Here is a 14,337-nt window from a genome sequence, read left to right on the forward strand (position 1 = left end):
TTAGTAGAAATTTGGATTCTTAAGCATTACCCTCAATCGGCTGAATCAGTATCTGTGTTTTCACAAACACAGGTGATTGAGCTCCAAAGCAACCCCCAGAGCAGCCTCCCACGTATAGACAAAGAAATAGGTATAAAAATTACAGCACTATTGGTAAAAGCAATTGTTAATAATAATATATCTTTCAACCACAGAGCGTGTGAATAAATTGTTGCATACTTATGTAATGGAATATTACACAGCTGTAAGAATAAATGGAGAGCTCCTTGGAGACAAACCTTCTAAGTAAGGTCAAATGGGGAAAAGCTGTGTTGCAAAGAAATATATTCAATATGATACAATAATATAAAATTTAAAGCATGCAAAACAATACTATAAAATGCTTATTGATACATATACATGCAGTTAAAGTGGAAAAAACACTCATGAAGATGGTAAATACTAATTTCAGGATGGTGGTTGCTTCTGAGGAGAAAAACAAATGAGTGGGATGGGAAGCAATTATGCCATAAGGTTAAGTTTTGACAAAGCTGGTTGATAGGTATACCAGTGCTCCTTACAGTATTGTCTGATGACTTTGAATATTTCATAATTTGAAAGAATATACTAATTTATTAATGGAATTTATAAGATTTCTACATCAAAGTGTCGTCATCAGTTTCTAACTAAAAAAAAAAATGTTCTTATGCATTTACTTTTGGATTCTTTGATTGAAATTCAAGCTAGCTGAAAAATGACTAATCTGGAGTTTTCCCCTTCAAGGCTCCCAGGGAGTATTGTACCAAAAAGCCTTACACCAATTTCCCATCCTGAATTCCAACAACAGTCCCATTCATCATGACCTTTTGCAGAGTTGATCAGTTTGTCTACATAACTAAGCTCTATGATCCAATGTGTTCTGTATAGATTGGGCATTGCATTTAAAATTCCTGATCCTTTAAGGATAAGCTGTTACTAAAAATAAACAAAATAAAACAATATTTTTCAATGCATACATTTTTTTAAAAAAGAAAACCTGAATATTTCCAATACCTTGTACTCTATGGGCATCTGATTAAAATCTGTTTGAGACCAATTCTGTAAACCACATATGGAAAAAGCAAGACTCATTATTTTTTGTCACTCAAATACATTGTTTGATCTAGAATCAGCGTTATTAAACTTAGTCATTGACATTCTGAAAATGCTGGCCTTCTTTCCTCTATTCTCATATCTAAATGTCCTTTATATATGAACTAGAGGCCCAATGCACAAAGATTCGTGCAACAGGCCTTCCTTCCCCTGGCTGCCAGCACCGCCTTCACTCTGGCCAGGAGCCGCCTTCTGCCTTCGAGTGCTGCCCAGAGGCCCGGAGCAGCCCGGGCGGGGTGGAACGCCATCTTTGTCGCATCAATTTGCATATTCCCTCCTTATTGTCTGTGGGCACCACCATCTTTATCATGAAGTGATGGTCAATTTGCATATTCTGTCTTTATTAGATAGGATTTGTCCCCACCATTTAATAAAGGTCTAAATATGTGTAATTACTGCTTATTTGATTCTTTCTGTGCATATTTTCTGTATACAAAGCTGAATTTAAAGTAAACAGAGGCAGGAAAATTCTTGTTCAAGAAATCCATAGGAGCCAGTTCTCCCGAGACAGTTAAGAACTTGAGAGGATTTTGAGAAAAAAATCCATACCATAAAGTGATAGGCAGATGTTTCCCATATGTTGTTTGCAGATAAATCCCTGTAGTTTATACAATATTTTTTCTTGAGATTTTGCCATTTTAAATCCAGTTGTTCATACATGTCTTTGAGGCAAATCACATGTGACAAACAAGCTGACTCTAAACTTCCCTTGAAATAGTGCAGAAATTAGAGATTTGAATTTGCTTTGCTACTCTCCAAACTTCTCATAAAAATAAGGCCTAGCCTCCATATGTCGATTGTGTAAGTCATATGCCTGGTATTTATCAGGAATGTGCACACATTCCGCAGCAACTTTTTTGCTGTCCTTCAGTTCCATGTAGGTTCGTGCTTGTGACACTGCTTAATTTACATTTAAGCAACCAAATGTTCTCATCAGGAATTCTTTATCGGAACTGTTTCTTCTGAAGGGTGTGGTCTGGTTACTGTCAAAGTTTCCTCTCTCCCCATGGTGCATTACTCAGGAAAATTTTTCATTAGATATAACACTGATCACATCATAAAATATTCTCTTTTATGGATTCGGCCTAAATTGTGCTTTCACAATTTTTGGAACTAAACAGCGTAAGGTACTGTTATTTTCAGCAGAAGACTTGGGCAATAGCTCGTGCTATGTATTGCATTCCGTGCAAAGGTGATTGTATTGCTAGCAGTGTTATTTCTAGGGTTCATCCCTTTATTGTTTTCTCAACAGGCAACACCATGTTGCTGAGGGTGTTACCTGCTGTGTATGAAAAGCAGCCTCAGCCAATTAACAGACACCTGACAGAACTCCTGGCCTTGATGTCGCAGCTGGAGCAGCCAGAGCAGTACCATCTCCTGCGGCTTCTGCACGTAGCCGCGAAGAGAAAGCAACCAGAGGTAAAGAGTACAGTTAGCACTTGATGGTCCACACAACCACGCATGTTTTGGGGCATGTGAATAGGATGTGTACTTCCGGTTAACTCTCTCATAGGCCTACACATGCTCATCCACCTTTTCTAGAGTCATAATAGTCAGGAGGGTGATGGCAGAAGTTGGATACTGCCTGGGGTTACTCCGCCCTGAGAAACAAAACCAATAGGATTCATGTGTGCGTGTATTTTTTTATTTATCATGAGGAATTGGCTTATGCCGTTATTGAAGCTGAGGAGTCCCACACTCTGTCATCTGCAAGCAGAGGATCCGGGAAAGCTAGTGATGTAGGTCAAGTGTAAGTCTGAAGATCTTAGAAACAAGAGAACTGATGGTGTGAGTTGTAGTCTAAGTCCTAAAGCCTGAGAATCTATGGGATGAACCCATGTCACCCCAATAAGTTCAATTTAAATAAAAAAATAAATAGATAGATAGATAAATAAATAAATAATATGGGGCTGGCACTGGCTAGATACCTGTCCTAAAGCCATATGGGTCAGTCCAAGCTACATCGTAAACTCAGTCTAAATCTCACCAATGAGACCTTTTTATCTCAATACACTCAACAATTGAGCCTGTAAGGCTGTGGCTGGTAAAGCCTATGGTGGGTCCAGAAGCCACAGCAGAAGGTGGCAGTCAGAAAGGTGAGCTGGGCAAGAGGAGGAGAATTGAACTGAACAAGGATGAGAGGGTGGCAACAGATTCCTGCAGGCATTGTGGGTGCTGAGTGTGGATCCCAGAAGGAAGAAGCAAGGGTTTGGGAAGCATCCACAGTGGTGAGAATGGGCCCTGCCTGTGCCAGGATCCTACCTGGTGGGAAGAAGCTGTGACAGGTAACTCTCCATCACTTTGTTTCCCATCAACGCTCACCTTCATGGTAAGGCAGCCCCGCCTTGCCTCCTTCGGTCCTCAGCCCTTCAATTGCTCACCCTTGACTGCTGAAGGGCACAGGCAGTGAGCTAGAGGAGCACGTGATTCACCTCCTCTCTCTTAATTTGTCCCTTAATTAGACGGTGGGCAAAGGGAATGGGAGGAGTTCAGACAAAGGGTTTACTGAGAGAGGACAGTGAAAACGTGGCAACAATCAGAAACGAGGACTAAGGCTTTCAATGATAGTCTAGTTCAATTAATTTCAGATGAAATAGGAAGCAAAAGGAAGAGGTTGTTAACCTTGGGAAATGTGGATGAAAGAAATGCTTTTCTTTCTGCATAAAAGCTGTGCCAATGCTCTGTAACCTGGACGTAAAGTGCGTGGGTTCTCCAATGAGGGCAAAGTGCAGGAATGCCTTCCTCACTACCTACCTTCTGTGACTGGTGATAACCTGTTTTTCCAGGGATGGGGGGTCAATAGTCGGCCCTTGAGAAAACATCTTCTCTATGTGCAGCTGAGTAGTCCATGAAATTGCAAACAAGGCATAGCTTCACCATCAACCATACGTCTGTGGCTGGTGGGGCAGGTGGTGCCCTTCCTCCATCACTGCCCTCTGGGTACCCCCTTCTCAGGAAACCATCCTTCCTAGGTGAAGACAGGCGGTTCCTGGATGGTGATTCATAGCTGGAAGCTCCAGAGCATCCTCCGAGTCCACTTATAGGAAGAAGCTGGGTGATCAATGTTCCAAGTGGCTTTCTGGAGCAAAGTCTGCATTCTTGGCTCCTAAAAATTATGCTGTAGTGGAGCCAATGAGAGGGACAGAATTTAGTAGCACAGAATTTAGTGAGTATATCTGTTATTATCCCCAGGACGTGGGCTTCTAGCCCTAACAGCAGCAAGTGGCGAGTTCAGCCCTCCATTGTTTAATGTCCAGACCCAGAGGAACTCCTTTTGTGGTCTGGTCTCTAGAGAAGAGAGTCATTTTATAGGATTTTTCTCTCAGCAGTGTAGAGCATTTCTAGTTACATACCGATTCCTACAGCACCAAACACGGCATCACTAAGCTGACATGACTCAGAGGTCACTTTCAGTATTTAAAATAGATGTCAGTTGCAAAACTGACATTAAGAAGATAGTGTTAAAAGGGCATGCACACACACACACAAACACACACACACGTATACATATGTGGACACACACACAATAGCTGTACCTTTTATTCTATGCATTTAAGTTATGGTGCTATGTTTCCAGATGGCCCTACCCACAAGGTGCCCATGGCCTGGGATGAGATATGTCTACAACACTTCAGTTCAGTGACAGGATACTAAAATTGTCAGCAGACTGCTGTGGAAGCAAAAAAATCTAATCTAATAAAAGAGAAACATGCAAATTGAGTGCACCTCCACTACGCCCCAAGCCACACCCACCAGCCAATCAGAGCGACTATTTGCAAATTAACCCAAACAAGATGGCGGCTGTCACCACGGAGCTGGAGCAAGCAGGAGGCTTGGTTGCCCCAGCAATGAAAGAAGCCAAGCTTCCCGCCTGCCCTGGCCGGCTGTGGCCTCTGCTCAAGGCAACAAAGTTTCAATTACAGAAGATAAATAAATCTCAGATACCTGCTTCCAGCCAGCCTCCACTGGGAGCTTGGGTGGCTGAGGACCGTGGCCAGCCTGCAGACAGCCATCAGCCCCTCACCCAGGATGGCCACACCCTCATGGGGTGAGGATCCCTGCTGGAGGGCTTGGCCAGCCTGCAAACAGCCATCAGCCCCTCACCCAGACTGGCCAGGCACCCCAGCAGGACCCCCCACTCTGAAGCGGGTGTGGCCAGCCTGAAAATAGCCCTCAGCCCTTCACCCAGGCTGGCCAGGCATCCCAGGGTGCACCCCTATGCTGAAGGGTCTGTGGCCAGTGTGCAAACAGCCATCAGCCCCTCACCCAGGCTACCCAGGCACCCCAGTGGTGACCCCAACCCTGAAGGGGGTGTGAAAAGCTGCAAACAGCCCTCAGCCCCTCACCCATGCTGGCCAGGCACCCAAGCGGGACTCCCACTCTGATCCTGGACACCCTTCAGAGCAAACCAGCTGGGCCCCACCCGTGCTCCAGGCCTCTATTCTATATAATAAAAGTATAATGTGCAAATTGACCCTAACAGCAGAACGACTGGGAATGACTGGTCACTATGACACACACTGACCACCAGGGGGCAGATGCTCAATGCAGGAGCTGTCCCCTGGTGGTCAGTGTGCTCCCAGAGGGGGAGCTCTGCTCAGCCACAAGCCAGGCTGATGGCTACCAGTACAGCAGTGGTGGCGGGAGCCTCTCACGCCTCCTCAGCAGCACTAAGGATGTCCCACTGCAGCTTAGGCCTGCTCCTCGCTGGCAAGTGGACATCCCCCGAGGGCTCCTGGGCTGCCAGAGGGATGTCTGACTGCCAGCTTAGGCCCAATCCCCCAGGGAGCGGGCCTAAGACAGCAGGTGATCATCCCCCGAGGGGTCCCAGACTGTGCCCCCGAGTGCACAAATTTTTGTGCACTGGGCCTCTAGTCCTATATAATAAAGAGCTAATATGCTAAATAGACCGAACAGCAGAAGAATCATCCAGACAACCTTCCAGATAAAGCCAGGGCTGCGAGGGCCAAGCCCCTTGCACAAATTTCGTGCATCAGGTCTCTATTAAAAAATAAAATAAAAGGCAGTGATTAATTCTGCTCAGAAAGAAACAGAGAAGCCAGGGATAGGACCCTTCTCTGGGCAACTTGCTCTACAGGATTCTGGTCTGGACCTGGGCCCCCACCCTGTTCCCATCCACTGCCCCACCTACAAATACTGTCCAGGTAACTCACAATCCCTTCTCTGCATATCTCCATCCTGCTTCCAGGGCTTGTGCAGGCCTGTTGGCTGGGGCTGTTCTCCCAAGGACAGGCCATGTTAAGTGTGACCCCACAGGCCCGAAGGCTGTGGGCTGGAATATCCACAGACATGCATAGAAGACTCCTTGCAGGGCAAAGCCAGGGGTAGGGAGGGAAGTGAGGGGCAAGGAATGAGGGCTAGGGGTCATTTCCCCCTGCTCCTTCTACAAAGGCCACAAATTGCAAAATCCAGCCAAGCCTCCCAGATTGCTATAAAGGCATATGTGTCAGGTAGAAGGAAAGAACTTGTTTTTTTTAATAACTGCTGAATATTAGGATGTGGCCTGGGGACTTCCATTTGTACTCTAGTCCCAGGTCCTGTATGTGTTAGGATGGCCTGGAGGAAAGGCTTCCCAGAAATAGAGCTATTTGAGATTGACTTTGCAAGTATGTGTTCAAGCCACTGTGGGTAGTCAGTGGCATGCTGCTGAGTCAGAGGGTTCACTGGGGAAGAGGCAGCAGATCTCCCCATCAGTGAAGACCCTTGAATGCCATGGCACTGGGATTCCAGTCGTGGACTGTGGGAAATCTTTGAAGTCCTGACATGATCAGATGGGGTTTTAGGACAGTGACTCTGATGGCAGAGAGGAGGCTGTGCCGGGAGCCGGTCCATCCTTGCTGTTTCAAGGGACCTGGCATATATGGCATACTGTTCTTAATATGTTTGCTCACCTTCTTGGCACTATGTGTTTTAACCAAGGTCTCCTCTCTGAGAAAGGTTGTTTCCCCAGGTAGGGATTTTCCCCTGAAGTTAGGGAGGGAATAAAACCTCTTAACTAGTGCCAGGTGGGTAATTAATCACTTTAACTACGAACAATCATGCTTAAGCTACATAATCTTTACTCCCTGGAATGGAGATAAGAAACGCCCTAACCTTTGTAATAGAGATTGATAGGATTGAATCAACTGGTATAAATACAGATGTAATAAGACAGCAAGACACAGAACTTAGAATACGGAACCGAGAGAGACAGAACCTAGGCACAGAACCTACACAGAACGTTCTCTAGAGACAGAAGAACTTCGTTGGAGAGAACATGGCAAAAGATCCTGGACAGAAACTGGCCTCAGAACCTAGAGACAGAACCTAGCGAGAGAGCATGGCAAAAGATCCTGGACTGAACCTGACTACAGAAATTGGCAAGAGAACCTGACTAGAACCTGGTGACTGAACCTGGCTGGAGAACCTGGATAGAACCTGGCTGGGGAACCTAGCAAGAGAACATGGACACAGAACCTGGCTGGAGATCCTAACCAGAACTTCGCTGGAGATCCAGACCAGAACTTGGCTGGAGATCCTGGCTAGAGATCCTGGCTAGGCTGCTGATCAACTGAACGCTGTCTCCATGTCATCTCTTCTTCGCCGACTCCGTCCACACCTTTGGGGACCCCTGGACCTGCTGGGGCAGGACCCCAGCAAGGCTGAACACAGGGGAGAAAGACTTCAGGCTGGGAGGCCAGTTTGGAAGCTTTCTCCCTGCTCCATGGAATGGGGCTTAAGGCCTGAACCAAGGCCACACCAGCTTGCCCTCTGCCAGCCATCCCTATTGTCTGAGTGGCCCCTCTCTCTCAGCAAAGACAAGCTTCTCTGAGACGTGAAGCAGGGCCAACGGGGCAGCACCGAAAAGACCAGACTAAAGCAATGCCCTGCATTTGGAAAATTCTTCCTTATCCAAGAATAACCCATCTGAAGCCCAAAGCACCACTTCCCCATCACATGCATGATAAACTCTGAGAAATATCTGTCTTTTCTACCACCACCATAATAAACTTTGGGTTATCAGGGAACTATAGTAAATAATCAACTTTTATCTAACTGGTAAAATTGGTATCACTTTATTCACATTGCTTGGGCATCTCTCCTCCTTGCTTCTTTTATGCATTCAATTCTGGTTAGGCCTTGAATCTTCATTTTTTTCTTTTCTTCTTTTCCTTTTTTATTTTTCTTTGCGGGGCAACAGACATTATATACTCTTGCGTGCCTTGGAGGGTATGATGGAATTAAAATGAAATTGGCATGACAGGGAGCACATGTCACAGAGACCGGGGTGTTCCAGGAATAAGACATGAAGAGCAGGGACAGGGAAATGGAACATTATAGAATAGGACAGGAAGTGTGTAAGCATTTTCCATTCCTAAAAGCCTCGAGTTAGGTGTGCTGCCATGACCCGGAGCAGCTGGCCGACACTTCTGCCATGTGTGCCAGGGATCCCTCGTGGCTTCCCCTGAAGGACATACAATCACTCCCAACGCACAGGCAGCATTTACTGAACTGTTCATCGCTCTGTGCCAGTTACCAGAAACTAGCCCAGTCCTTTCCTCCAAAGTCCTAGATAGGAATATAAACTTTAAATTTACAGGTAAGGACAATTTTACTTATCTCAAAACTGTCTTCTTTTATGTCTCTATTACTTATGCTGCATATGGCACATGACAGTATATACGTGTACACAATGTGTTCAACTAACTATTCAAGTATATGGGAGTGTGTGATTATCCGAATGTTACCCTGTACAATCATTTAGACTTGCCTTTCTTTGATGTGTTCCTGCAACTCACCCTCCTGGCCAGGCTCTATGCTAGGCACTGAGTATACCATGATGTACAAAATAGAAATGATTCTTGACCTTGTAGACCTTTCAATCCAGTCTGCAAAAACAGACATCTAGACCAGCAATGAGAAGAAAGCGTGAGAAGGACCCGCTCAGACCCATTTAGCGTATGATTGGAGCTTCAGGAGGGACACTGGACTGAGAGAAGGAACTCTGAGGAAGGCTTCTTAGGAATTCACAGCTAATCTGAGGCCTCTGAATGACTGGGAGTTACCCAGCAAAGTTGGGGCAATAAGAATTATAGGCAAAGTGAATCACATGAGTAAAATCCCAGATGCAAGAGAAAAGTTAGCAGGTCAAGAAAACTTAAAAAAAAAAATTTAAACTTTTTAAAGACATGATTGAAGTGTGTGATGTATGATGAGATCTGGATGGGGAGAGAGGAGAGTATGTGGCTGAGAAGATAAGCCTAGAAAGATGGATAGGAGTCAGTTCAGAAAAGGTCAGCTAAGCCGTCAGCCTGAGAGCAATGGCAAATCAGTGAGGTATTGTCAGCACGGGCGGGTCACCACTGTGGCCACACATGGGGAAGGGGTTGGACAGAGGAGACTGAAGGCAGAGAGAACACTTAGGATGCTGTTAGGACAACCCAAATGCAGAGTGATTGGATCAGTGGGCTCAACTTAAATGTCCCTGCTGAGAGAGGACTTCCCTGACCCCCAGCCTAAATTAGGGCCCTGGGGCAGTCTCACAGCATGGAATTTTCTCTACATGGAATGTATTACTAACTGTATTATATGCATTTCTGTTGCAATTATTTATTTTGCTAAATGTCTCCTTTCTAGGTAGTGATTTATTCCATGAAGGCCAGTTATACTTATTAGCAACTGTAACTCCAGCATCTTGCAAATAAGAAGGACTCAGTAAATATTTGTGAATGAGTGTGTGAAAGTCCACGGCAGCGTGGCTTTCGGGGTTCAAAGGCTTGGAGGAAGAGCTGACGCACAAATGACACACAAGACGAAATATTAATTTTGATACTGGAGGAAACCAGAGGAAAACTCGACCATAGTAGTCAAGTTCTCTTGAGTCTCCATTCCCAGCTGCTTTTATTAGCTAGAATACACAATTGCCTTTTAGGAATTCAAACAGACATATCAATGGTAATGTTTAGTAAACAGTAAGATTGTCAGGTTTTGGGGGAGTTTGCTTTAGGCCATTGAGTCAGCAGCAAGTAATAAAATGTAAATATTCACCCTGTGAATATCAAAAAGAAGTACTGGCTAGCCTTCTGCCAGACTCCTCACATTTATATTAATTACTGTTGATCTTGGTTTCCAGCATGAGTGAGTGGATAGATGAATGGAAATGAGAGGAGTGGACAGATCTGTAGGATACTTGGGAGATGGAATCACTAGGACTGGATGATTGAGGCTGCTGATAAGGGAAAAAGTCAGTTGCCAAGAATCAGTCTCGGATTTCCGGCTTGAGTTTCCAAGCAGATAAAGGTGTCACTTACGGAGAAAAGAGACACTTGTGGCTAAGAGGTGGGAAAAGAGGGTTTGAGGCAGGGGGCGGATTGTGGTTCAGCAGATTGAGTTGTGCAATGGATTCGGTTTTAAATCCCAGAAGCTATATTTCAAGTCTATTTTACAAAAAAAGGTAACAAACCAAAAAGGCAAACCAACAACACACAAAAGAAATAAGTATGTAGAAGGATGGATGAACAAATAGTTTTGGCTTTTATTGTTGTTTTCTGCAGGTTGTCCTTTCTAATTATCTTATTTTAGCAGACAAAATAATGTGTTAAATTGTCAGTATGCAACATGCCTGTGTATTAACATAGTGAATTTATTCCACACAAAAATTCACATTTTTCCTTAATATGAAGTATTGTATCTTTATATTCATAAAGGAATTAAAATACAGAAAGAAACATTAGGCAATTGGGAATATAGTAGAAATTATTTTATTTTTATAATTTTTATCATATTACATTTTTTAATCAAAATGGAAAACTGAAGAAAACATGGGACATCTCTTCTGCTTTCTTATTTTTATTGTTAAATGTTTCCAAACCAGACCAGCCGGTGTGGCTCAGTGGTTGAGCATTGACAGATGCACCAAGAGGTCACCGGTTTGTTTCCTTGTGAGAGCACATGCCTGGGTTGCCAGCTTAATCTCCAGTAAGGGGTGTGCAAGAGGCAGCTGATCAATGTTCTCTCTCATCCATGTTGCTATCTCTCCCTCTCTTTCTAAAAATCAATGAAAACATATTTAAATGTTTCCAAATCATATTTCTCCAATTTGAAGGCTTTGATTAAAGGATCTCTTATGTACTTTGTCTTTTAAATTAGAGCTCTCATGGTGGTTTGAAGGAAAATATAACACTTCTGATGAGGACATAACACATCAAAACTTGATTTATGAACAGCGGCATCTAAGCGCTTATAAACTTTACTCTTTAATAGAACAGCACAGGTTAAAAGAAAAAGAAACTGAAGTTTCTGTAATTTTATTGTAAATTTAAAATTCCAGACTTGGGAAATTTTTTTTTAATCTTTAATTTCTTTATTGGTTAAAGTATTACAAGTGTGTCCTCATCCCCCCCATTAACCCCCAACCTCCCCCCCCACCCCACTCATGCTCTCATCCCTCTGTTGTCCATATCCATTGGTTTGGGCAGATTTGGGAAATTTGCTTTAGTTCCAAGGGTAATAATCTCAGAATGTGCTGAGTTCAGATTTAATAAAAGAATATATATTAGATTGAATCTGATTTAATTAATTGTCCTCCTCGTTTCTCTTTGTTCCCCCTTCTCCTTTCTTTTTTGTAGGTGGTTCAGAAGTGTATTCCTTTCTTAATCGGACATTTGAAGGACTCAACCCATAGTGATGTCATCCTAAACATCCTCATAGAGATTGCAGGCTATGAACCAGTGGCCCTGAACAGTTTCCTTCCGATGCTGAGAGAGATTGGTGAGAGATTCCCCTACCTCATTGGACAGATGGCCAGAATTTATGGAGCTGTTGGGCATGTGGATGAAGTAAGTTTGGCTTTTTTTCCCCCTCTCTCTCCATTTCCTTAAATTCCATTGGCACTCAGTCCATTGAAGCTCTATGGCCTGCACATTTTTCCTGGGACTTCTGAGAGTTCCCATTTCTTTTTGAAACTTTTGCATGGACAGTGGCCTCTGTGTCAAGGCCACATTATATAGCAGGGCTACGTGGAAGGTTCAGGAAGTGAGGATTTCATTGCTGGAGTGGCACCTGAGGAAGGGAAGGGTTAAAATGGAGAGAGCAGTATGACAGATTCAAGACCACCTTATAATAACAAAACCAATCAAGGAGTTTCATCTCATTTGTGGTCACAGTTCTGCTTAACCCAGTAAGCAGAGTCAGAGACTCCCTATCTATGTATATAAAAGTCTAAGTGACTGGAATGCCTGAAGGACTAGAATGACTGGTCACTATGATGTGCACTGACCACCAGGGGGCAGATGCTCAACGCAGGAGCTGCCTCCTAGTGGTCAGTGCACCTCCACAGCCAACCTTCCATGGCTGGCCAACCTCCCCTGGTCCCTTCCCCCATCCAGCAGACCCTGGCCGGCAGCCAGAAGGAAGGCCCCAGCCCGCAGCTGGAAGGCCCCGATTGGCCCTGACTGCCAGCCAGGCCTAAGGAGCTCACCCATGCACCAATTTTATGCACCAGGCCTCTAGTTATTAATGAAAGCCCATGGCTATGCTGTCAATAGGGGCCTGGTTGCAGTATGCTTTGCGCCCTCTGGATGAGGTTACTTGGGAGAGTGAAATAAACATTCGTGGATATTAAAAGTCCTAGCCTAAATATTAGCATGATGGAATCTTTTAGCAGGGACCACAGGATGCCATCAGAGCTCATGGGGATTAGGCGACTAAGAAAGAATTTCCAGAAGTTCAAGTTCTGAAGGGTGTGTGCATGCATGTATACACACACATACATGTATGTCTGCTGATGTTATATTAGGATTTAGGATCTTTATCTTTTAAAATAAAAGCAAATATATAATTGATAGAGGGAAACTTTTACCCACTGATATATAATAGTTTCCCGTAAGATAAAAGAGATTTTTATAGCTCATCAACTCAACCCCTTGATTCTACACAGGAGAAAGTTAAAAACTGAAAAAAGCTAGGTAACTTACCCAGACCGAGCTGGCTGGTGACTCAATTGGAATTAGATCTTTGGTATTTTTTTGAGATATTTTTCAAATGTTGCGTCCAAATGGATCTTCGGTTCTGCTGAGATTTGTAGAGAGCCTGGTGAATGCTAGGCGTCCTCCTAGTGCAGGGCTCTGCCCTCTAGTTTCCCCAGAGAAGGTGGGAGAGCTGAGTTCCCAAGCAGCCGGCACATGTCAACGTGAGGGTGGATCTTGTAAAAGGATTACTTTGGTAGGGACACGCTGCTGAGTCTAATCCCTTTCTGTCCATTCTGTGGGGAATGTCTCACGCCTGCCACAATCTGTCTTCTGGTAACACTTCCCGTGCCGTCGTCACCTTTGCTGCCAGAGCTGGCTTAAGTGCCCAAGTGCTTTAAGGCCAACTTCAGCTGACAGCTGTTTGATTGGATCTGCTGATCTTGCAGATTTTTTTTCATGGACTGAAAAATGCAGCCTCTGATGTAGAAGGCCCTGGAATCTTTAGAAAGTGTACTCTTCCTGTGCTTTGATTGTGTTCTTTTTGTCACAAATATATTCATGATTCATTCAAGTGTAGTAATGCAGATTGGAAATGACTAAACTTCCCACAGAAAAGGTGATCTATATACATTTTAAAAAAACAAACCACTAGCCACATAACAATTATGTCACTGTAGTTTTTTTCTGACCTAAGGCAAACCTGAGAATGGTTTATTAGGTGATATTGTGTGACACCAGATGGGAGCAAGAAGAAGTGATCCAAATAACTTCAAGAATCAATTATTTCAGCCCTAACTGGTTTGGCTCAGTTAATAGAGTGTTGGCCTGCGGACTGAAGGGTCCCAGGTTTGATTCCAGTCAAGGGCATATACCTTGGTTGCGGGCACATCTCCAGTAGGGGGTGTGCAGGAGGCAGCTGATCAATGTTTCTCTCTCATTGATGTTTCTAACTCTCTATCCCTCTCCCTTCCTCTCTGTAAAAAAGAAACCAATAAAATATATTTTTTAAAAATCACTTATTTCAGAATTCAGAATATCAAAATATTTCTCTCTCTCTCTCTCTCTCTCTCTCTCTCTCTCTCTCTCTCTCTCCCTCTCTCTCCTTCTGTCCCCCATCGCCAATCTCTCATTCTCATGTTTGAGGGAGAAAGTATTTATTTTCCGGTGGTTCTGATTCAGCTTTCCAGTAGAGAACGATTGTAGAGCAAATAATTCCATATGTATTTGTGCGTAAGGC

At 44.0% G+C, this 14,337-nt stretch overlaps 1 protein-coding gene across 6 annotated transcripts in view; it reads left to right on the plus strand.

Annotated features, from left to right (window-relative positions):
- The window catches only part of VEPH1 (ventricular zone expressed PH domain containing 1), a 200,290-nt gene that overhangs the window by 53,681 nt on the left and 132,272 nt on the right, over positions 1 to 14,337 (plus strand). For all 6 annotated transcript variants that reach the window (XM_036350438.1, XM_036350440.1, XM_036350439.1 and 3 more), the window contains 2 exons: positions 2,384 to 2,550; positions 11,760 to 11,969. In XM_036350438.1, coding sequence (XP_036206331.1) covers positions 2,384 to 2,550; positions 11,760 to 11,969 — 377 coding nt within the window. The remainder of the gene's footprint in view (positions 1 to 2,383; positions 2,551 to 11,759; positions 11,970 to 14,337) is intronic.

The sequence above is a fragment of the Myotis myotis genome, unplaced genomic scaffold (assembly GCF_014108235.1).
Source record: "Myotis myotis isolate mMyoMyo1 unplaced genomic scaffold, mMyoMyo1.p scaffold_m19_p_2, whole genome shotgun sequence".
In the NCBI taxonomy this organism is placed as follows: Eukaryota; Metazoa; Chordata; class Mammalia; order Chiroptera; family Vespertilionidae; genus Myotis; species Myotis myotis.